General features: G+C 53.9%; 2 protein-coding genes across 14 annotated transcripts in view; both read right to left on the bottom strand.

Annotated features, from left to right (window-relative positions):
* NFATC3 (nuclear factor of activated T cells 3) overlaps positions 1-6,626 on the bottom strand; it is a 136,892-nt gene extending 130,266 nt beyond the window's left edge. For 2 of the 8 annotated variants that reach the window (XR_010837823.1, XM_059044811.2), the window contains exon 1: positions 993-3,447. Coding sequence is in view for 5 of the 8 variants with exons in the window: in XM_059044811.2 (XP_058900794.1) it covers positions 993-1,095 (103 nt within the window). In the remaining 3 variants the exon portion in view is untranslated. Of the gene's footprint in view, positions 1-992 lie in introns of all 8 variants that reach the window. The other 6 variants (XM_067019745.1, XM_067019748.1, XM_067019746.1 and 3 more) reach the window with 4 other exon arrangements.
* A 97-nt stretch (positions 6,627-6,723) lies between these two features.
* DUS2 (dihydrouridine synthase 2) overlaps positions 6,724-22,159 on the bottom strand; it is a 43,044-nt gene continuing 27,608 nt past the window's right edge. For all 6 annotated transcript variants that reach the window (XM_059044875.2, XM_059044874.2, XM_067019772.1 and 3 more), the window contains 10 exons: positions 21,465-21,512; positions 17,668-17,733; positions 17,420-17,490; positions 15,338-15,424; positions 13,838-14,006; positions 11,274-11,395; positions 9,864-10,013; positions 8,630-8,717; positions 7,505-7,578; positions 6,724-7,270 (listed from right to left, as the gene is read on the bottom strand). In XM_059044875.2, coding sequence (XP_058900858.1) covers positions 7,033-7,270; positions 7,505-7,578; positions 8,630-8,717; positions 9,864-10,013; positions 11,274-11,395; positions 13,838-14,006; positions 15,338-15,424; positions 17,420-17,490; positions 17,668-17,733; positions 21,465-21,512 — 1,113 coding nt within the window. In that variant the 3' untranslated portion in view covers positions 6,724-7,032. The remainder of the gene's footprint in view (positions 7,271-7,504; positions 7,579-8,629; positions 8,718-9,863; positions 10,014-11,273; positions 11,396-13,837; positions 14,007-15,337; positions 15,425-17,419; positions 17,491-17,667; positions 17,734-21,464; positions 21,513-22,159) is intronic.

The following is a 22,159-nucleotide window of genomic DNA, read 5'->3' as shown; positions in this document are numbered from 1 at the left end:
AACTCATGATCACCTTTAAAACATCCTCCGAGGTGAGCTTTTTCTTAAAATAAAAACTGACTTCCAGAACTTTCTAGGAAAATTACAAACACTGCACCCCACTTTTTAAAATCTTCCGAAACACTTAGCTCAAAAAAAAAGAAACCCAGTTTTCGGAAAAGTCCCGTTAGAGTTACACTTCGAATTAAACGTGGGCCTGCACAAGTGGAAGTTAACACTACAGCGTAACTCTCCTAGCAAAGTAGATATAAACAGACATGAGCACGAATTTTAGAGAGCTCCTGCACTTCCAGATGAGCATCTTTCAAATTAAGATTGTTTTTAAAACCTAGAATAGATGAAAAACCAAACCTGCTTACACTTCACAGGGACATTTCCTCCGCACCACGCTGGCAAAGCAGCGACAACCAGACGCCACCTGGGCAGCGGCCCCGACCCTCGGCCTCCAAACCCCGGGCGTCCACTTGCCACAGGCGTCCCGGAGTCCAGTTCCCCACTAGTTTGCTTCCAGCCTAGCCCGCGGCCACTTCCACGTCGCTGCGACCCACCCGCCTCCTCAGCGGTTTAAATCCGCTCTTCACTCACCAAACACACACACACACACACACACACACACACACACTGTTACCAGACACTCACCACACACACACACACACACACACACACACACTGTTACCAGACACTCACCACACACACACACGATGTTACCAGCCACTTACCACACACACACACCACACATGATGTTTCCACTCACACCCCCCCACACGATGTTACCAGACATCACCACACACACACACACACGATGTTACCAGACACTCACTCCCGCCACACACACACACACACACACACACACACACACACACACACACACACACACACACACACACGATGTTACCAGACCCGGGACAACCAAGGGACCAGGCAGGGAGGGGGCGAGCTCTTGCGAGCGAGAAGAGCTGACGCTCCTCGTTCCCGCCCCGCCCGGCACCCACCTGCAGGCCGCGAGACCGGGGGCGGCGGTGGCGGCGCCCCGTCCTCGCCAAAGACGAGTTTAAAGTCGAGCTCGTCGTGGGGGCCACAGTTTGCAGTAGTCATCGGCGTGGCCCAGGGTGCTGCGGCTCCTCCTCAGGCGGCGGCGGCGGCGGCGGCGGCGGCGGCTCCTCAGCGCCGCTTCATGCCGGGCCGCGCCGGCCAGGAGGTTGCAGCTCCGCAGCAAACTTTCCGGGCGGGGACCGCGACGTCGAGCGTTCCGTTCCGAACTCTAAAACTGGCCGCGCGCCGAACCGCACCAGGAGCCGCCACCACTGCCAGTCGTCGATGCCCAAGCTGCCACGGTCGCCTTAGACGATATTCCCCGCCCCCCTACAGCGGCCGCCACCGGCGCGCTCCCGCGCCGTGCCGAGAGCCCGGTCCCGCCCCCTACCGCGCGCCCATCTGACCCGGCCGCCCATAGGCCACTGGCGCCGCGGACGAGCCCTATGGCCCCGCCCCCTCACCGGCCTACCGCGTGACTCCCTCTCCAGGAGAAGGAAGTCACGTGAATATGGAGAGCCGGATAGCGCTACTACCTCTTGGGAGTTGTAGTTTGCATCAACTCCTTCTAAGCCAGGACCCGGTACCAGAGTGTGAGGTCGATAGCCCTCTAATTATATTGAGAGGCCCACCACCAGCCAGTCAGAGATCCCTTGCCTTATTAGGCAGACCCCACATTGGAGAAGGGGCGCCAAGAGCCTTGGGGTTAAGGGTGCGGTGACAAGCGGCTGCGGTGTTATTCCTGGCTGGCTGGGTTTGGGGAAGGTAACAGCGCCCCGGAGGGTTACGTGGACATCACTCACTCCCTCATCCCTTTACCCCAGCCTTAATGGCGGACTCTCGAGAAAGTCTGGGACTGGGTCGGGCTTCCAACTAAGGTGGGGCGGAGCCGGAGGAAACCTGTGTTGCGCAACGAGGCCCAAGTCTGAGCTACTAGTGGCTGCAGACCCACCCTTGCGGGGCGGGGCCCGCGCTTTGCTGGCTGAGCCTTTGTCTGCTCGCCGTCAGCCGGCCTGGCAGCTGCTCCTACCAGGACAGCCGGCGCATTCGAGGCCTCGGCAAAGCCCCCGGGGCAGGGTCTGTCCCTGCTATAAGTCAGGCCGACCGAAAGGGGAAAACCCCGTCGTGAGCTCGCACCATTCAACGGGCTCTGTGACCTCTGCATCCCGATGCACATCGGTTAAAGCGGGAGGGATTGTGTTACCCAAACTGAGTGGCTGTTGGGGGGAGGAAATGACACTGCATCAGAAATTTCACTCTCTGTCCCTCCCCAGCGGGCCTGTCTTGCCTGGAGACTACCCAAGATGCCTCCTCCTGGGCCCTGGGGTGGAGGCCGGGCCCAGGAACGCTAAGCCTGGCTTGTTTTCTTAGGGCTCCTACAAGGCACAGGGTGGACGGAGAGCTGGAAGAGGTGGCGGTGACCAACTCCCCTAGCTCCAGGCTGCGAAGGGCACAGCATCACTAGAAGTGTGTTGCCAGAGGAACCAAGTTGCTATGTCTCAGAAACTTGGGTGCAGGTGCAAGAGCCCAGGCACATCCCATGCTGTCCACAAAAGTCGCTGGAGAAGAGGGCAAGGTGGAGCACCCTCCAGAGATATCTCAATATGTGGACTGACAACCTGAGCTACCAGGAAGCCCTAGGGAGAGCCCAACTAGGCCTAGGCTCAGGGGGACAGGGAACGTACAGAGCCGTTGAGACGTTTATCCTGGATTGGTTCACCACTGAGGTCAGAAAACTTTTCCTGCTCTGTGCTCTGTACCCATACCTGTGCTGGACCTGGGGAGGCAGAGATAAATTAATCTCCCTTCAGGCATCAGGGAGAGGAGGCAATCAAATCTATAATCACTGTGCAAAGAGATTAGGGCTGTGCCAAGAGCTCAGAGAAGGCTCATAATCTCCCAGGCTGCAGGCGTCCACAAGGCTAAGTAAGAATTGGAGAGATGGGCAAGAAGTGAGAAAGATGGTTCCAGGCAGAGAACAGATTTCCAAAGACTTGGAGACCAGCGAGTACACACAGTGAACAGAAGCCAAAGGTAAAGCCAGATGAAGGGGCAGGGTACTGCAAGCCACTGCAAGGTATCTGAACTTTATCCTGAGTGCAGGAGGGAGCCACAAAAGGGTTTCCAGCAGGAGACTTCCATGTTCAGAATTCTGAATCTCTGGATTGGAGTGAGGGAGGGGAAGGTTAGAGGCAGAAGGAGATAACAGTAGTCAAGGAGAGGGAGCAAATGGTATTAAGTGGGTGAAATAGCCTTCCAATAAGCAGTCCTGACTTCAAAGGATCTCCAACCTTGAGGGCCGAAGTGTGGAATTTAGAGCCCAAACTCCACAGTAACTTTACAGCTTTCGGCCCCAGACAGATGGTTGGTCTGCCGATTAGTACTACATGTAACATGACCCTTAGTATAGTAAAAGGCCCCAGAAGGTTAGCCAGCTCACCTCTCCCCATCATAAAACGATGCAGTTTCAGGATGTGTGCCCCCTACCACCCCCCACAATACCTCCCAGGTTATCATCTGGATGGAGAAAATGGACCTTCATCTAACCCCTCTGCCCTCCACACATGACTTTACCTGAACCAGGGGCTCAGCCAGCCAGGCCAGGGGAGAAGGCAAGAGGGAGATCATGGGCCCATCAGCCCCGCCACTGGGAAGCGACCAGAGAAGCTATAGGTGGCTTGAAAAATTCACCCATTCATCAAATGCTTAGCGATGCATCTGTGTTCCCAGCTACCATGCACCTGGAGAACACTTAAAAGGGCTCATGTCTTGGGGAAGGTTTCTACTCTGGAGGAAACTGAGAACCCTAACCTGGAGTGATGAGGGCTGAGGCAGGGGTGGGCACCAACTGCAGGAAGAGTGTTACCACCTTTGTAAGAAAGGCAGCAATGGCTGGGAGCTCTGCAGGCTGTGAAGAATCAATACACAGACATCAATACACAAACTCTCTCCACCCCTTTTCCTTAGCCAGGACCTCCCCCATAAGCTCCTCGTCAGGTCAGCTCCAAAGCTCTCTTAGGTGGCAGGAGGCCATCTGACCCACCTCCAGCCTTCTGAGAGCCCTGTGAAACCAGGAGGCCCAGGGACCCAGTGCAACAGATAGAACCCCAGACTTGGCCAGGCTGGTGGACAAGGACTGTGTGGGTCCCCTCTCCTTCCTGTGTGAATGCCAGCCAGGCTCGAGACTGAGGAAGACCATCCCTCTCATCAGCTGCCACAGGCCTGGCCCTGAATTCTCATCGCTGAAGGCTCTCCTGTGGCCTCTTGAGCCATGGAATGGTACAGCTTAGCTCAGTCCAGCCCCCCTTGTTCCACATTAGGGCAAATAGGAGCCTTGGAGGAAAGTCAGAGTTTAGAAAAGCTCCTCCTCTCCATGGCACACATCCCCCCAACACAAGCTCTTGTTTGACTTTTCCTCTGTGCCTGCTCCCTAACCCCATGCCCAGGCTGGCCAGAGGGGACACAAGGAGTGCCCTTGAGCAGCTCCCAATCTGGGTGGAGGCGATATGACCAGCCAACTACAATCGAAGAAAGCTAGTTGCTGAAGTCAGCACATGGTGCTGAGAAGACAGGGTCAGCACTTTGTCCTCAAGCGCTAGGCTGAGGAGTTTGGACTTGATCCAGGGGGCAATTGAGAGCCATGGAGGAGTTCTGAGCAGGAGTGACACCTGGAAGCACTGAGTATGCAGGACTGCAGGAGCAAGAGATTACCCACCCATCTTTGCACCAAGTCCAGTCTGCTTGCTGTGGCCTTCGGAAGACCTGCCACCCTCTCCAGCCTTGTCCTTTCCTCTTGTGCTCATATCAAAACCATGTGTCCCCAAAATATGATGAGCTAAGAGGAAGTCCTCAATCAGGGTGGCTGGAATGGATGGATAAGTATGGTGGTTACCAGACCAGAGAGGGGTTTGGGCATCTAAGTGGCCTGAGTTTAAGGTGGGCATGATAAGAACAGTGGGTGGAGCTTTCAGACCTGACTGGGCCCTCCCAGTTGGTCCCAGCTCTTAGGCAGGTCTCTCTGAGACCAGGGCAGGCATCACTGAGTTGTGCTAAAGCAAGACCATTTGAGGGCCAACATATTCAACCAGGATTTTGCCAGACATCCTCAGTCAAGGAACACGAACTAGCCCCTCCCCACCTGTTCCCCTGTGACTAACCCTTTCCCCACTACTTTTCCTGGGCCTTCAAAGTCTCCACACTCTAAACTCTATCTTAGGGACTGACCTCTACCCCTGCCTTTCCTTCCCCATAGCCCAGAAATGAACGAAGGGGCTTCCCCAGGGGAACCACACTGGTGGGAGAAGAGGTCTGAGGACAGAGCCCAACTCCACCAGGGAAGTGGATCTTAAGACTTGGTACCTGGCCCACACAGGGTCCTCCTACAAGTTCTGACTAGCTCAGGATGCCTGAGGGGTCCACTGGGGCCTCTCTGTCTGTCGTGTTCCAGTTGGGATATGAGGAAAGGCAAAGGGGGTATTTTGACTGAAACAGTTTTTTGTAAGAAAAATCAGAAATAAATTGTGCCTAAAGTTTGATGGCTGAGACTGAACCAAGCCTCAGTCTCTCTCCTCGGTGGGGCTCCTTCTCTGGAAGCACTGGTCTGGGAAGTTAGTTAGGGCAACCTCGGTATGGAGTGACCCCATTAGCTGCACAGTGCCGCTATCATAGGGCGAGACTATTCCTCCAGCCAGCCTTGAGCAGGAAGAGAACAGCTGATCCCACTCAGAGAAGGGCCCTTGGGCCCAGCAAGAACTAGAAGTGACTTGCCCAAGGTCAAAGAGTGATGGGCTCTGGAAGGCCACTGGTATTGGTATCCTTATCTGCAAACAGAAGAGCAAGTGTGGGTGCAGGGAGGGGCTGCTCCCGGACTGAGACAGGGGTCTTACCTGCCCAACCCCTGATTCAGGTCATCAGGGCTGGGGGTACTGACTGGCACAGCAGCTTGACCCTGAGTAGATGGGAGAAACAAGGCCTTGGCCCAGAGGGGAATCCCCCCTCCTCACAGAGCTTTGAAAAGGGGAGGAAAAGCAGCATGTTTACAGCTGAGGAAGCAGAGGCGGTGCTGGGCAGGGACCTTTGGTCAGAACGCCCCTCCCAGTAAGCAGGCGGTGGGGGTGGGAGAGGCCCCATAAGATGTGGTAGCTGTTTGTTTGCTTCTCACTGCCAGAAGGAAATTAAAGAGAATCTGCCACTTCCTTCCGGCCCGAACGGGATGGTGGGGGCGGAAGGGGGGGTGGGCAGTGGCATGGGCGGGCAATCACAAGGGCCCCAAATTGCTGCCATCAGCAGTCTCCAGTGTCCTCTGCTCAGAGCAGGCACCTCACAGGTCTGAACTCTAGCTCAAATCAGACCCAGCACCCCCCCTCACCTGAGCTGGTCCCTTACTAGGGCACCAGATACCCTAATCGTTCCCCCAGACTCCATATCACCTCTCATCAGGAAAGCCAACTGATGGCCAGTACCTCAGGTTTACCATCAGGAGAATGGGCTTCTTGGACTTTCCTGGCTCAACTCAAGTCCAGTGAGCATTAAAGGTGATAACCAACCCACCACCTCCATCTAGACTCATAAGGATGGGTAGGAGAAATGTTTTAGAAAGCCCCAGCTCTGCACAGAGGGTGGAAGCAGAATAATTATGCCAGGACGTCTGTCCATGTGTAAAGGTGCCAGGCTGAAGCAACCAGCCGTGGGTAAGGGTGGAGGGTGTCTTTATTGCACTGTACCAATGTCAGGTTGGGGAGGTGCCACCTGAAAAGCTCCTGTTTTCAAAGAAAATACTGAGGTCACTGGGAACTTGGCTCTGCTACTCAGACCCACCAAAGGAGATGGGCACTCTGGAGATCCCTTGGCCTGTGCTCCAGGCTGCTGGCCCAGGCCAGAACCTCTTAATTCCTGCCAGCAGTGGCAACAAATTGTCCAGTGGCATCTGGCTGATGCTCTGCACCCATAGCCATCCTAGGGCCAGGCCCAGGGAGGGGCTGACCAGGGTAGGGACAGTAGTCACCAGCCTTCCAGGGGGCTCTCTTTACCACTTGCCAAGGCTAAAAAGGGCTTCTTGCACAGCTCCCCAGGCATGGCTGGCTCCTGAGCTCTAGGGTCCCCAGTGTCTTGGTCAGGGGCCTCCCGCTTGCGCTTGTGCAAGGAGGGGCCCTCCTCACCCAGCCGACCCTCAGGGAGGCCCTGGCTCCGCAGACAGACGATGGCTGCAGCCTGCTCCGCCAGTTTCTTGGACTTGTCCCTAGGCAGACGAGGCATGGGGCAATAAGGCAGGGAGACAGGCAGACTGGTTACAGGACTAGAGTCTGGGAGGCCTGACTCTACACACCCTTGGCAGAGATTCTGACAAAACTAGGGAAGGGGTCATCACCCAGGGATGCCACTGCCCAGGTACGCCATCCCCCTAACCCTCCCAGGCCAATGCGAGGATCAGGCCCTGCTGACAAGCCTCATGCCCACTGATAAGGAAACTCACCACAAGGTGGACTGGTACTTTTGTTCAGCAACAGTGACAACAGAACAGAAGAGGCGATCCAGGGACCGTTGAACCTGGTACAGAGAGAGCAAAGGAAACAGGGATGGCTGCATGAGAGCAAGAGGGCCAAGCCCTGGAGGGAAGTACTTCCCACCTAAATCAAATGAAAGCTACCTGTATCACATGCTCCTCCCCAGCAGAAGTACCTAGTGCATCTTCCAGGGAAGAAAGGTAGATACACAAACAGTCAGTGACATCCCAGTCATGGACCTAAGCAAAGGTCCGTCAGAGCCCTTAGCTGCATGTGACTATGGAGCTTCCTTCTACTGACATCTGGGTGGGCCAGGTCCCCCCAAATGAGAAGGAGTTCACCAGATGGCAAAGCGGCGAGAGGGGGACAAGGACTGGGGCAAAGAAGGTACACCTGGCAGAGCGACCAGGTGATGTGGCGGACAGAGAGCTGAGTGGATGTGACCTGAAGCAGAAAGACACATGGGGGTCTCGTGCTCTGTGCTGAGGTAGTAGGGCTTGATCCCAACGGCGCTGAGGAGCTGATGAGGACGTGAGCAAGGGGGACAGAAGCAAATTCGTTTCGGAAAAGTCACTCTGGCAGAAGGGAACACAAGGCCCAGAAGATACAAGCTTGGAGGTCAGAAGGCCAGTGCAAAAGACAGAGCAACCTAAATAGGCCACGGGGACCAAAGAAAGTGAAGCAAGACTGTCTGAAAGTTTCCCGTGAGGGGCCCCAGACATGGGCCCAATTCTGTGCCCCATTAGCTGAGGCCTGGTCCAAAAACATGTCAGTCTAACTTTTAGGTTTGAGCGTCCTTCCTAAGCCAATTGGCCCTCTCCAGAGAAGTCTCTCCTGCCTAAGCAATGCCACTGGAAGGGACTGGCTGAAGCAGCCTGTTACTTAGGCCTCTAGTTCAGTTTTTTGAAAGTGGTCAGAACTAGACAACAGGTCCACTGTCAAAGGGAAGGACCTAGAAGGCACAGAAGGCAAAACCAGGCTCCAGCCAAGCAGTCTGGAGCGCAGGTACGAGCTGTGGGTGGACTGGGGGTGGCGGCACTAGCCGCGGGAGTGCTGTGGGCTGGATGCAGGGCAGGCCACAGGCAGGAACTCACCGTTTCATACACAGGCTGTGCCAACTTCTCCCTCCGGCACCACTCCAGCAGGCACATCTTGGGGGTGATCTGGGGTGAGTATGCTCTCCTGGGGAAGAAGGGAAAGGTGTCAGGGCCCACCTACCATGAGCACCCCATTCCTCAGCAGGGGCCCTACTCAATTCCTGGTAGGAGCTGCAGGAACTGAGACAGCAAACTGCTGCCTTAGGACTCCTGCACTTATTCCCTTGAGCTCCCATTTCTGTCCCACCAGTGGCTTGGGGCCTGAGTTCTACCTAAAGGGAAGATGGGCTTCAGTTGCTTGGGGAATTGGAATGGGAAGTGAACTCCAGCTCTCTGAGCTCCAGCCTGGAAAACAGCCTTCAACAGCCAAGAAGGAAGGTACAATTTGCCTCTCAAGACAATATCAGGAGGGAGTGGATGGGAGTGGGGACACAGGTGGCTATACAGTTGTCTCAGTATCTAGCTCAGGGCCCACCCTGATTATGTCCACCAAGTGTCAGGGTGATCCGCTGCTGCCTTGGGCACAGTGGACTCCAGTTTCAGAGTCAGGCGGTGACAGGGTGGGAAGCGCCATGTTCCAGCTTCCCACCAGGAGCTCTCCCTGGATATGACTGCCCAACAGCTGTGCCTACATCCCTCCTCCCAAGACTTTGCCAGACAAGACTGACTCCTGGTCTGGGCCTGGGGACCCCAGAAAGGTTCAGATTCCCAGATAGGAGAGACAAGGATGAAGGCCCCATTCAAAGCTGAGTCACAGTCTGAGGCAATAATTGGCCTGAGGCTATTTCTGCCTAGAGAGGGCACCACAGGGCTAGCAAGGGGCAGTGAGGGTAGCCTGCTTAGCCAGATGAGGGTTCAGGTCCTGCTGCTATTCTGGAGCTCCCTGCAGGCAGCTAATTCCTGAGGGCCAAGGAGAAAACACAGACTTTGAGGAACAGAGGGGACAAGTCCCCCAGCCTGAGTTGTGGGAAGGGGTGGGTCAGGAAAAAGGTATAGTTTAGTCACCCCTGGGACAGCATGCACAACCCTGACAGCACTGCCTGGGCTTTCAGTGACTGTCTTCTCCAAAGTGCCTTCCTTGGGTTGCTGAAAACTGAGAACAAGCATCCAAACCAAGGAGATCTGTGGTCCCTAAGCTTGGCATTAACCATGGATGGCAGCCAGCTTGCTGGCCCAGTCATACCTGAGGACACTGGCCCTGGCCCAAGCTGAGGCCAAGCTGGAAACCTACCGGTCAAACTTGACAGCCATCTTAATGATACCAGAGGTATCTTCAGCTGGCTCCTCCACCTCCTCTGGGCTCCTGGCCAGGAGTTTGGCCCGCCGGGCATCCAGCTCTCGTGTGGTCTCCTCATAGAAGGCACCAAGGCCAAAGGCCTCACTATGAAGAGACAAGCAGAGTAGGGGAAACCCCTTAGTGGAGCCAGCATTCAGGAAACTACTGCAGGAGCCCAGGGCCCCACCACTGAGAAATGCCCCCCACATATAACCTAACACCACCAGGGCCTAGCCATCAGAGGGTGCTTTCTACACACCCCTGTGATCAGCCGGAACTGACAGATGGAGAATGAATGCAGGTCCCTGAGCGTGAGCACTGGAGGGCAGGCTGGGCTGGGTGGAATAGATGCGAAAGGTCACCTGCAGCCTCTCTTCTGAGGAGGAACACAAAGGCAGGTGTCCCTAGCCAGCAGTGAGTGAGTTGAGCTATACTGACCAAGCGCTGGGGGTATGCACAGCCTTGTCCTCATGCAGGCCCGTGGGAGGAAGACACGGAGGCCTGACCACTGACTGGCTCCCCACTTCCTGCCCTGACTACACACAGGCCAAGCCTAAACTGAGGTACCACCCAGAGCTACAGAGTGATACTCTTGAGAGTTATCCTCCTGAGCTCACAAGATACTTGGGTCGAGCTGGTTAAGCTACATGGGCTAGGGACAGAATGAATACCACAAGCCCAGGGTGAGGAGGAAGGTTCTGGCAAGGCTCTTCCCTCTAGGAAGCACCTTAAGGGCTGGAGGACATTCATGAAGATGGCTGCCTGAGGGCAAGCCTAGCCCAGAAAGGCTTCTCTGGAGGAAGGAGAGTATAGACAGCTAATGTGTGGGGAAGACAGCACTCAGGCAGGAGACCCAGTACAAGCACAGGCAGACAGGGAGCTGTGGGAACAGGCACTAGACCAGGTTGTGAGGGACCCCAAATGTCAACCACCTGAGCTGTAGCTCAACCAGATCTAGAGGATCAGACTGCAAAGTGATGGGGTGTGGCTGCCGGCTCAGGCCAGGGGCTCCATTCTACAACCCCAACTCTCCTAACCATTGGATCTTGGTGGCCTGGCGTGTGACAGATCTGTTACCAGGAAAGCCCCTTCCTCCCCAGGGATTCCCAAGCCCAGCCCTCACCTTCCTCCATCACTAGTGCCCTAGTTCCCGAAATTCTGCTGCTGAGATCAGTACAGGGATGGAAAGTTCTAAAGATTTGAAAGTACCCCCTTCTGTGAGGCAAAGCTGTACCACCTCCCCACTCCGGCACATCCACCTCCGGAAGCTGTGTCCTGGGTCCCCTGGTAGAGTCAGCTTAGGGCTCAGGGTCAACTCTGGGTAATGTCTGCAAGGACAGATGAACAGCCCATTGCCCCTCTCACCAAATTTCCTGGGAAGACTGGGCGGCGTGGAGCAACCTCCCCTGGGGCGACTCCAGCTGCTCTCGAAGCATCTGGCACAAGCAGTACTTGGTGTTGGTGTAGTGGTTGTCATACTGCACAGCCTGAGAGAAGAACTGCCATGAGCCCTCCTGCTGCCCAGGCAGGCTCTAAGGCCTGAGCTCTGCTCTGATGGCAGGAAAAGGGGCTCCAAGGGGCCATCAGAGGGGCTTGCAGCTGAGGCAGTGTGACCCCATAAAAGAGCCCTCTCCAACCTGGCCATCTACTCCTCTAGTTAGTGGCACAATGCTTGAGGGTCACAGCTGAGGCCCACAGTCAGGAGCACACTCTACTGGACAGCCTGACTAAGCTCCAGATGTGCAGGGAGCTCCTCCTGCATCAGCTACCACAGAGGACCTGCTGCCGAGCATCTTCCAAGGCAGGGAGGGGGGAACAGCCAAGTTCTGGTGTGGCAGGACCAGCCCCGGGACAGGGGTGAGATTCTTCTACTCCTTATAACCATGGTGAATGCCTGCCCCTCCCACATCTTAAACAGCCTGTCTCCAATTTCTCCCAACATGGAAAAAGCCCAGCACCATTGACCAAGCACGTTCGCACGTGTTACCTGTCACTTCATTGAGCTAAACAAGTAGTTACCACTACTCAGACTGGGAAATGCAGGCTCAGGGAGGCCAGACAACTGCCCAGGGATACCCAGTGGAAGTCAGCCTGGCTGGGGCAGGCAGGAGAGCAGTGGGTAAAGGGTGCCCCAGCCCCCCAGAACCCTCTACCACTCTCGCCCCCTATCAAATCTTCTAATACCTCCAGCAAGGCCTATGTCTTCAGTGTCTTGGAGGTGCCACCACACGCTCAGGACAAAGCAGGGATACATGGGTAAGCCACGGCCGGCAGCAAGGCCTTGATTCAGCTTGTTTGGGACAGAAGGCACCTGGCTGGACCAGTAGCAGCCCTGCCTATACTTGAAAGCCGCTCCCTTTCTCTGGCCCAACATACCCTCTTGAGGAGTTGCCAAGGGACAGGCTGGGAAGGAAGGATAACATCACCTTTCAGCCAGTGAGCAAGCTTGGCACTACTGAACGTGCCTTCCCTGCCACAGACCTGCCAGCCGGCCGACCTAGACTGAGCTAAGCCCCCCCTTGCCTCTGGTTGACCCAGGCCATTGGAGAGCCAACCTGCCCAACAGGACACCCAGAACCAAGGGGATGAAGGCTGCAGCGTCAAGCAGAAGAGGCTCTAGAACAGAGGCTGCCCAGCTCTGGGCACAGGCTTCAGGGCCTCCTACCACCCCCAGCTTGCACAGCCCTGGGGACACCCACATGTCATGGCAGCCACAACTGCCCATGGCAGCCTGAGGATCTGAGAAGCTCCTGACCCCCCAGGTGGGTAGGAGCTCCAGGACTGAAGAGGAGGGTGGAAGTCTGCTCAGGGTGAGGGCTGCACTCTCTGCTCAGGCCCAACTCACTGAGGAATTTGAGGACCACTCACTGTCTTTGCCGACAGACATGCACAGCTGGTCAGAGTCTCACAGGGTGCTAGGGCAGTGCCAAGGAAATAGTGCAGGTGTCAAGAAACTCCTTTACAGGGAAATGCCTGGGCACTACCATCAAATCCTGGGCGAGAAGAAAAATCTATTCCCTGAGGAGAGGGGTCAAAGTTAGGCTATGTCCTAAGTCAGAGGCTAAAGCATTCTGGGAATTAGCAAGAGAAGACTTTTAGAAGTGACTATGACTGACGACCAGCTGACACGTCTTTACGGAGAGAATCTGTCCTCACAACAGCTACAATGGCTCCTCCTGGCTGTGGCTCCTCTGGTGCCAATCCACTGGCATGAGTGACACAGACACCACTGTCACTGTGCCTGCATGTGTATGTGTAGGGGGGCAGGGGGTGACAGAGACTAAGAGAAAGATATCATGTGTTTGGGGCCCCAACAGCATCCTGGATCCAGAAGCCCGTGCTATGATCCTCACACCTTGAAACCTTTAGAAGGGGGCGATGGTAGGGCCATGCCTCCCCAGTACCCTGCTCCTCACATTGCAGCCAGGGAGACCCAATGCTACGCTACACTAAAAAGAAAAGGAGAGGGACTTCCCTGGTGGCACAGTGGTTAAGAATCCGCCTGCCAATGCAGGGGACACGGGTTCGAGCCCTGGTCCGGGAAGATCCCACATGCCATGGAGCAACTAAGCCCATGTGCCACAACTACTGAGCCTGCGCTCTAGAGCCTGCGAGCCACAACTACTGAGTCTGTGAGCCACAACTACTGAAGCCCACGCGCCTAGAGCCCATGCTCCGCAACAAGAGAAGCCACCGCAATGAGAAGCCTGTGCACCACAACGAAGAGTAGCCCCTGCTCGCCGCAACTAGAGAAAGCCCGCACACAGCAACGAAGACCCAGTGCAGCCAAAAATAAATAAATAAATAATAAATTTTTTAAAAAAGAAAAAAGGAGAGCTGCTGGGGGCTGGGGGCTCACCCAAAGCACTTTCTGCAGGAATGTGGCAGACAGACAGAAATGTTTGTTTTGAAAAAGTGCATAGACATACGTATCTGATGTACTTCTGCATGACCTCCTCCAAGGGTCGTGGACCCTCCTTGAGGAAGATGGATGGGTTCCACATGGCCGCTCGGGCCACCATCACTGAAGAGGCTGCCGTGGCTTGTCGAAAGTCCTCTATATCCAAATATCCTTGGATGTGGTCGTGAGATCCTCCACTGAAAAGCAACAGTGGGGTGAGGGGTATCCCCATCCTTGTACAAGCAATTTCAGAAAAAGCCAACTCCTAAATCTGCCACTTGTTCAGTGTGTGGCTTTGGCCAAGTCCTTCAGCTATGAGAGCTTCGGGACACTGGAGATTATAACACACACCCCACTGTGGGGTCAGGAGCACCACGTGAGATAACAAAATAAAGCAGTCCAAACTGTGCCTGGCACTTAAGAGGTACTCCGGAGCGTTTACCTTCCTTCCCCCTCATCCCAAACAGTGGCTAAAGCCGGCCCACATCCGAAGGGCGGGGTCTGTACGTGGATACAGGGATCACAAGAAAACCCACAGGCTGGGCACCTATATGCCCACTGACGGCTGGGTCAAAACCCTAGAGAGGGAACAGACGCAGTAGTGGTCATGAGAGGAAGGAAGGAGGCCCGGTTTAGTTGCAATTTCCCTTTCAGCCACCCTGCGGCCCCTCGGAAACTGCTCTTGGTCTGTTCCATTAGGAGCCAGGCAGCAGCCTCAGCCCAGACACACCACTGTGTGTGAGGATGGGGGTGGGGGAACCCCCCTCAGGTGGCAACAGCAGCAACAGGGTCCAGGGTCTTGAGTAGCCCTACCCTCTTTCCAAGCCACCCCTAACACCCCTTGGCCTGGGGACCACCCCACCCTTAGCTCCCCCATCCCTCCCTCCAGTCAGGCATGCCTTTTGTCAGGGCTTTAGGACTTCAGAACTCTGTTCCCAGCCTGCCATCAGGCAGGTACAGGGTTGAGCGGGACTCCCGACTGGCCCACACAGGCCAGCTCCCCAGTGGCAACAGGACACTGCTGTCTTACTGCTAAGGCTTTGGGCTGGTCATCGGTACCTCACACCTGCCAGTCTAGGTTCTGGTCCTGTCACTGTCCAGGATGCTCATCTGGGCTTTGGTCTGTGACCCGCCTCATGCTCCTGAGCCATGGCTCCCTGTGCTCTGGCTTGAGACGCCTCACCCTACACCCTACACACCTAACTCTGGGTGTGATGTCACCTTCCCCTGGGCCTGTTTCAGCAGCCACTCTCTTGCTCTCCCTAAACACTCCCACCTCAACCCGTGCATCGGAATGTCCTGGGCCCCTGTCTACTGCATACCTACATCGGCCACTCACCAGAGGCCAAGGGACACAATGGGCCCTTCTCGGCCTCATTGCCAAGTTCATTTTTGTCACACCCTCTTTTTTCTTTTCTCTTACAGTCATTTTTTGACGCTATCGCATTCCATTTTCTGTTTGTCAGTTCAAATCCCTTCTGAGTGAAGTGAGGCATAAAAAAATAAACGAGGAAGAAGGGACGCTTACTTGGCTATGACAGGAATGGAGAGGGTTTCGGCGACGGCTTTGATGGCTTCACAGCTGACAGGGTGCTGAGGTCGCTCCTCCCGCTTCCTTGGAGATAAAGAGATGGGGCTGGGGGCTGAGTGCCAAAGGTCACGTCACACTTAGCACCGGGTTATGTCAGCCAAATCCTACTGTCCTCCTTGCTGAACCTCAGGAAGGCCATGTGGCCAGCAGGGACAGGGCTCTGGGCTACAGAGGACGGCTCTCCCTGACCTCTGTTGTGCCGGGCAGGGGCAGCACAGGTCCATGCTGAGAAGGCAAGTCCAGCTCTCAAAGGTCTGCAGGTGAGGCATGGCTGCAGGAAGCCAATGTGGGTGGTCACACCGCCACTCCCCAGCTTCCCCTCGCCTCTGCCAGAGATGAGGGATGGTGCCTTAAGAATGCTACCCCTACTGTCCCGGTCTTGCCCTCCCAGAGGGACTGGGAACAGCTGCCGCCACTCAGACTGGCCACTCCCACACAGCTGTGTGTGCTGAGGCCAAGTTGGGCAGCTGATCCTGGGGAGAGGCACCTGGCACAGGGTAGGCCCAGCAACCAGAGCAGGCCACAGACCATGGCTGTCACAAAGAGCCGCAGGGGAGGCAAGACCACAACACAGGGCCCCTGCACCCAAGGTCAACTGCAAGAAGCTCTTGTGTATGAGTGAGTGAGTCTTAGGGATGCTAAGGTAAGCCCTAACTTGAGCTGTGCACAGGGACAAGCCAGAGAGGTGGTCGACCAGAAAGCCCTTGCCCAGGTCCTATCTGCATGTGTCCCTCTGCTATACTCCTCAACAAAAGTGTCAGGGGCCACAGGGCCTTAGAAAGCCCTATCGACCCAGCCTCCACCTCCACCTCCCTGCACCCCCAGCAGCCCAATTCTAGCCCATCCTTAACAGCTTTGATGGCCAGCAAGTCCCTCTTTAAACTCGCCCAAATTTGTCTTCCTAGTGGTTCCAACTACTGGGAAAAGGGAATAGCTTTATTTATTCAGAAAACACTCTATGCCAGGCACTATCCCAAGGCTGTATATTCACAATCTCATAAAAGCCTCATGACAACCCTATCAAGCAGATATTATCTTAATTTCCAAATGAGGACTGTGGTGCTCAGAGAGGTTAAATGACTTGTCCAAGGATACACAGCCAACAAGCAGCAGACCTGGGATTTGAACCCAGACCTGGGATTTGAAACCAGGCAGTCTGAGCCCAGAGCCTGCTGCCTCCAGGAGGGGGCCTGTGTGTATGCATGTGTGGCCTTCCACCACCCTCTGCTGGCTTCAACACGCACAGCTCTGCTTCTCTGTTTTTATGTGTTGGAGTTCTGGTTTCCCTTCTCTGAAAATGCTGTAACAGATACAACCAGCAAAAAATGCACTGTTCCTACAAGACCCCTGAACTCAAAAGGAACACCACTCAAAAGAGAGGTCACCCTGGCCAAAGTCTGCTGACCTGGGATTCTGTACAAAAGTACATCCTGGACACGGGGAGCGAGTTCGACTGGGAAACCAAGGGTAGCCTTCAGCAATACCTCAGCTCTCAGTAGACAGCAGATTCAAGGACTGTTTAAAGTAGTCACTGTGACAGCTGGCAGTCCAACAAGGGCAGACAAAAGAGGCAGTGCCTTTAAAAGAACAGCAATCTGCCTGGGGTCATTCAAGGGAGGAGCTATTGCTGAACGTAGTGTAAAGAAAATGAGATTCAGAGTCAGAGTTCTAATTCCACCACTTCCTGGCTACGTGACATAATTTTGAGCAAATCACTCATTCTCTGCCATTTACACGTCTTGAGGGTAGGGGTGTTTCTCCTTCCCATTGGTCTCTCTGGATCTCTAAAGCTCGGTGTGGTGCCTACCACCAGTAGATGCTCAATGAATGAAACAAAGAAAAATGCAACCCCCATAAAGAGTTTGACTGCCCTCTGAACTCAGGGGATGTCAATGAGCTAAGCTGAGCTAGGCTGTGTATGTAGAAGAGAAGCTGGTAGTCACCTGGGGTCTGGTGAAGAATCCTTAAGATGGCTAGGGACCTCCTTGCAAGTCAGTCACTAGAAAGGCAACCACTCACCTCCCATGAACCGCGATGGCTGCAATGCCGGTCCTCTCTATCCGCTTAACAAGGCTCAGGGTGTCTTCCAGCTGAGGGACAGGACCACACAGGGTGTTTACTGAAGCCACAGAGGGAGCAGCTGCCAGCTCCTAAAGTGGGCTCAGCTCTACCCCCTCCTCCAAACCTAACTCAGCCCCCCAAGAATCATTCACATCCCCAAATCAGCATCCCCAGAGAAAATGGACCTTCAGATGTGAGATCTTTACCGATGGCAGGACGCGAATCTTGCAGGTCACAGGTCTCTGTGTCCCTTTAACAAGAGTGCTGAGGATCTGCAGAGGGGAGAATACAAGAGCATCTGCCTCTTCTGGAACAAACACCACAACTGCTTGTACTAATGAATTCTGCTCCAGACCTGTGCAGCCCAGTGGCATGGACATGTTTATGTCCATGTATGTGTCCATGTGAATGCATCTGTTGCACGCATATACATGGAAGCTCCATGAGGAAAGGAGTTCACCTTTTTCTCTGCTAGAGCCCCAGCACCAGCAGCCCCTTGCCTGGTACATAGCAGTATACATATATTTGGTAAATGAATGAATGAGTGAATGAATGAATGAGTGAATGGATCCGCATGCATGCTTGTACAGAACACAGTGATCCTTTGCCAGGGCAAACATCAGAATCACCTGGAGAGCCTAAGAAATACAGAATCTTAGATTCCACCTCATCTTTCCTGAATGAGTCTCTAAGGACAGGGCTTAGGAATATGTGATTTCAAAAGACTCTGCCCAACACATTCCCTCCTCAAAATGATTCTGAGGCCTAACCCTGGTTGAGAGCACATGGCTCACAGCTCCATTCCTGATTGAAGGCATGTTTCCTGAGTGCTGTTCCAGGATCTGCCAAGTGAGTGAGCAGGAAAGTTTGAGCAGGTCCTGGGCCCTGTCCTCAGGTACCCCCTCTCTTTAGGGGAGTCAGATATACAGGAATGAAACTGGCAAAGGAAAAGACAACATAGTCATCATATTTAAAAGTGTTTATTTTGCATAGTAATTGCAAAGGACTCCAAATAAAGATCAAGAAAAGTCACACAGGAAAGTGTCAGGGAAGTAGCAAGTCCAGACAAAGAGTCAGAGATCAAAAAAGATGTAGATGACACTGCATGTCTGTGACCTTGCTATCTTTATCTTCTTCCCTCATCAAAAATTTTGGGCGAGGCAAGCTAGGGGGAAGGTGATGCCAAGAGCCCTCTTCCAAGAAACTGGATCCCTGTCCAGCAGAGCAGAGGGGACATCCAGGCAGCAGCTGCCAGTCTGGTTCTAGACAGGTGGGGGCAGCAGAGAGCCAGGTCACAAGAACCAGTGAAGGAGGCCTTTCTCTCAGGGACAGGCTAAGGCAGGCCCCTCCAGGAGACATTAGACCAAGAGCCTGAGCCGATAGGACAGATCACGGGCAAGACAGGGCCTGCTGGCCCAGGCACAACTGCCAGAGACTGACAGGAAGGAACAGTCCCCAGGTGCTGCCCCAGGAGGCTGACTGAGCCTGAGGTCCTAGGGTGACTCTGGCAGGGCTTAAAGGGGCACCTACCCTTTAAGGGAGGAAGAGGGACTGCCAGATCCATCAAGATACACGATAAAATTTCTCACTCCAGTCCTGTCCTTCAAGCTGACAATACAATCTCTGGAGGGTTCCTTTGCAAGTGCTGACTCAGAATACTCTGATGTCTGGTGATTTAAGCAACATCAGCTGGCTTGACCCAGTTCTCTGTTTTGTAGAACTTCCTCTTGGTGTATTTTATCCAAGCAACTCTAAGCACCTTCTTCAGTTCATTTTCTGTTCATCTCATGTGCATGTTCAGGACCAGGAAGGAAATTAGTAACGAAAAGTCCTAGCCCTTTGCAAGAGTCACACTGAGAAGAAAGGGCAAATAGAGTCTGTCTTTTGGTCAGACTCTAGCAGAACCTCTCCTGGACCTAACTCTCCCAGATCCAAGCCACACCCCATGTCTCTGTGGCGTGAAAAGTCTGTGGGGGAAAAGGACCTGAGACAGGCCCGTATCTGGGCACATCTACCCACAGGCAGGCACGTCTCTGCAGATCCACTGGCTGACTCAGGAAAAGCAGACTTTGGCTCCCCTGGTTGTTGGGGAGGGGGCAGGGAGGAGGATGGGAAAGCACGGGCCTGGGAATCAGTGAGAACTGAGCTCAAGTCCTGGCCCCGCTTATTGTTAGCCATGGCCCAAGTGCAGTGCACACAAGGGGATGCCCTGAGCAGCCGGGGGCCCAGGGAATCTGGGGCAGGGGTCAGAGAGAGGCTATTACTGATATAGAGTCTTAAACTGAGGTTGTTAATCCAGGGAGGGTACACCAGAGTCACCTGGGAAGCTTTTTCAAAAGACTGATACCCCCTCCCTGCCTCTGTCTACCCCAAGAATATGCAGAATTCTCAATAGATAGCATCCTTTTAAAAAAATTATTATTGTGGTAAAACATATATAACATACAATTGTCTGTCTTAACCATTTCTAAGTGTATAATTTAGTGGCATTAGCTCAAGATGTCGTACAACCATCACCACTATCTATTTCCAAAAACTTTCACCGCCCCCAAACAAGCAGTCTTATTTTGAAAAAATCTCTAAGGTGGTCCTGAGATGCTCCCACAGATGGAACCATGGACCTAAAACACCAAGCCTGGAAGGACCTACAAAGCTCTCATCCAGCTCACCCAGTTTGCCAGCACAATTTGAGCCTGAATCTAATCCATCCTACTCTTCCTGAGTCTCATTTGGCTTTACTGTAGGAGCCTGAGCCTCTCTTTCACGAGGCAAACCTTGTCCACTAGCCCGACCTGGCTCAACCGATCACCCCGCCAACCAGAGAATTAACGAAATGAACTGAGCTTCTGAGGGAGGGTGTTAACTCTGCTGCCTCATGTGTGAAATGTGCCCAAAGAAGGGCAGCGGGGAGGACAGAGCCAACAGCACGGGTGGGAGAAGCCAGGAGGCCAGAGGATAACAGAAATGCCTGTATGTATGTGCTGTGAAGCAAACCACCCGCTACTGAGGCCCCTTCCCTAAGTGTGGAATCCACAGTTGTCCACATCCACTCCAGCCTGCATAGAGATGTCTGACTGGAGGTCATTATCTGTGCCTGTCCACACATGGGAAAAATGAGGAGGCACCTAGCCCATAAACACATGAATTTTCCTAGATCCCAGACACAGTGGGGCTGGAAGAATAACAGGGTTGAGCTGCTGACACAGCAGTGGCAGCTCTTAATGGTGGTGCCTTATCCCAAGTTGCTCTAGCCTATGGGAGGCACTAGGAGGCTTAAAGCCCAGAGGTGGAAGCGGGGATGGAGAATGAAAACAAAGGAGCTAAGGAGAGCAGCAAGGAGAAAGCTGGTGAACTGCGAAAGGAAAGTAAAAGGTGCATGTGGTATGGCAGAAAATGTCACTCCCACATGTACTGGCAGCTCACAACACTGTTGGCAAACATCATCCTGACCCTAAGGCCTCATAAACCTGGCCACCACAATCACCAAGGGAAGAAGATCAGAGGAGACTAACTTCAGCTTACCTTGTATGGCCCTGGCCTGGCCTGCTCTCATACTGATGGTGGACTCTATCAGTGTGCAGGGCACCCACTAATGCTCTCATCAAGCCCCCGGGGAGAGGCCAATCCCCTGCATCCTGACACACACAGCCACTGAGCCTGCCCACCACCCACAGGTAGCCTGGCATATGCTCTCATGATCTTCTCAGAAGGGAGAGAGGCAATACAGAGGCGGCTCTAAATAAGTCCTCAGGACCCCTGGCTCTCTACTGACATGTCCCTAGCCCTGGGCTTTTAAGGAACTCCAAGGCTACTGCAGGCTGGCTCAGGGGTTTCTGAACCTGGCTATATGTCAAAATCACTGGAAAGCCTTTGAAAAAATTTCCAGACCCCAGGTGGAGTGACTGATTCTCTAAATCTGGGGGAAGGGGAGGGGAGGTGTTCCAGGCAATTCTAGTTCATAGGCAAGTTTAAGGACCTCTGCTTTCACTCATGCAGGACTTACCTTCTCAATCTTGTCAGGATCTGATAGCAGGGCAGCTCCCATTCCTCCCTAAGGAAAAGCACACAGAGGGGCTCTTACAGCTGGAGAAGGATGGCTACTCCCTGTGGTATGGCAACCTGGCAGTACCCCAGCACTTGCCTCCAAGGAACCAAGGTCCACTGGCAATTGCCTGTGCCCACAACATCAGGGATCAGTTTGATGAATTCTAAAAGCCAGCACTCTGATCCCCTTAGCAAGACCCACAGACCTATCTAGAAGTGGGTTCTAAAAAATCATTTTTTTCAGGACTGCCCATTTCCTACCCAGGGTCTCAGTGCCTTAATAAACTAAACCCCACCATCTGCCAAGCCCTTAAAAAAACAATGGGTCATTCTTCCTTTGAAATGAGATCAAATGCAACTTCTTCCTATCCTACCGTCACTTGCTTGGATACCACCTCCTCCAGCAAAGACACTCAGAACCTTGTCCAGGCCCTGATCTCCTGCCAGCAACAATGGCCGGCCCAGTCCTGAGCGCCCAGACCAATGTCAAACTCTAACAAAAGCCCTAGCTAATGGAATCAACAACCCCTGGAGTCACTTAAATCTCAGCATTAACACCAGGTGCTGTCTCTTAACAGTGTGATTACTGGTGATTTTATTGTTCTTTTTTGTACTTTTCTATATTATCCAAGTCCTGGGCAATGGTATGAATTA

This window comes from Kogia breviceps, chromosome 18, assembly GCF_026419965.1.
Source record: "Kogia breviceps isolate mKogBre1 chromosome 18, mKogBre1 haplotype 1, whole genome shotgun sequence".
Classification (NCBI taxonomy): domain Eukaryota; kingdom Metazoa; phylum Chordata; class Mammalia; order Artiodactyla; family Physeteridae; genus Kogia; species Kogia breviceps.
The sequence above is the reverse complement of the archived record's forward strand: the minus strand, read 5'-3'. Positions and strand labels throughout refer to the sequence as shown.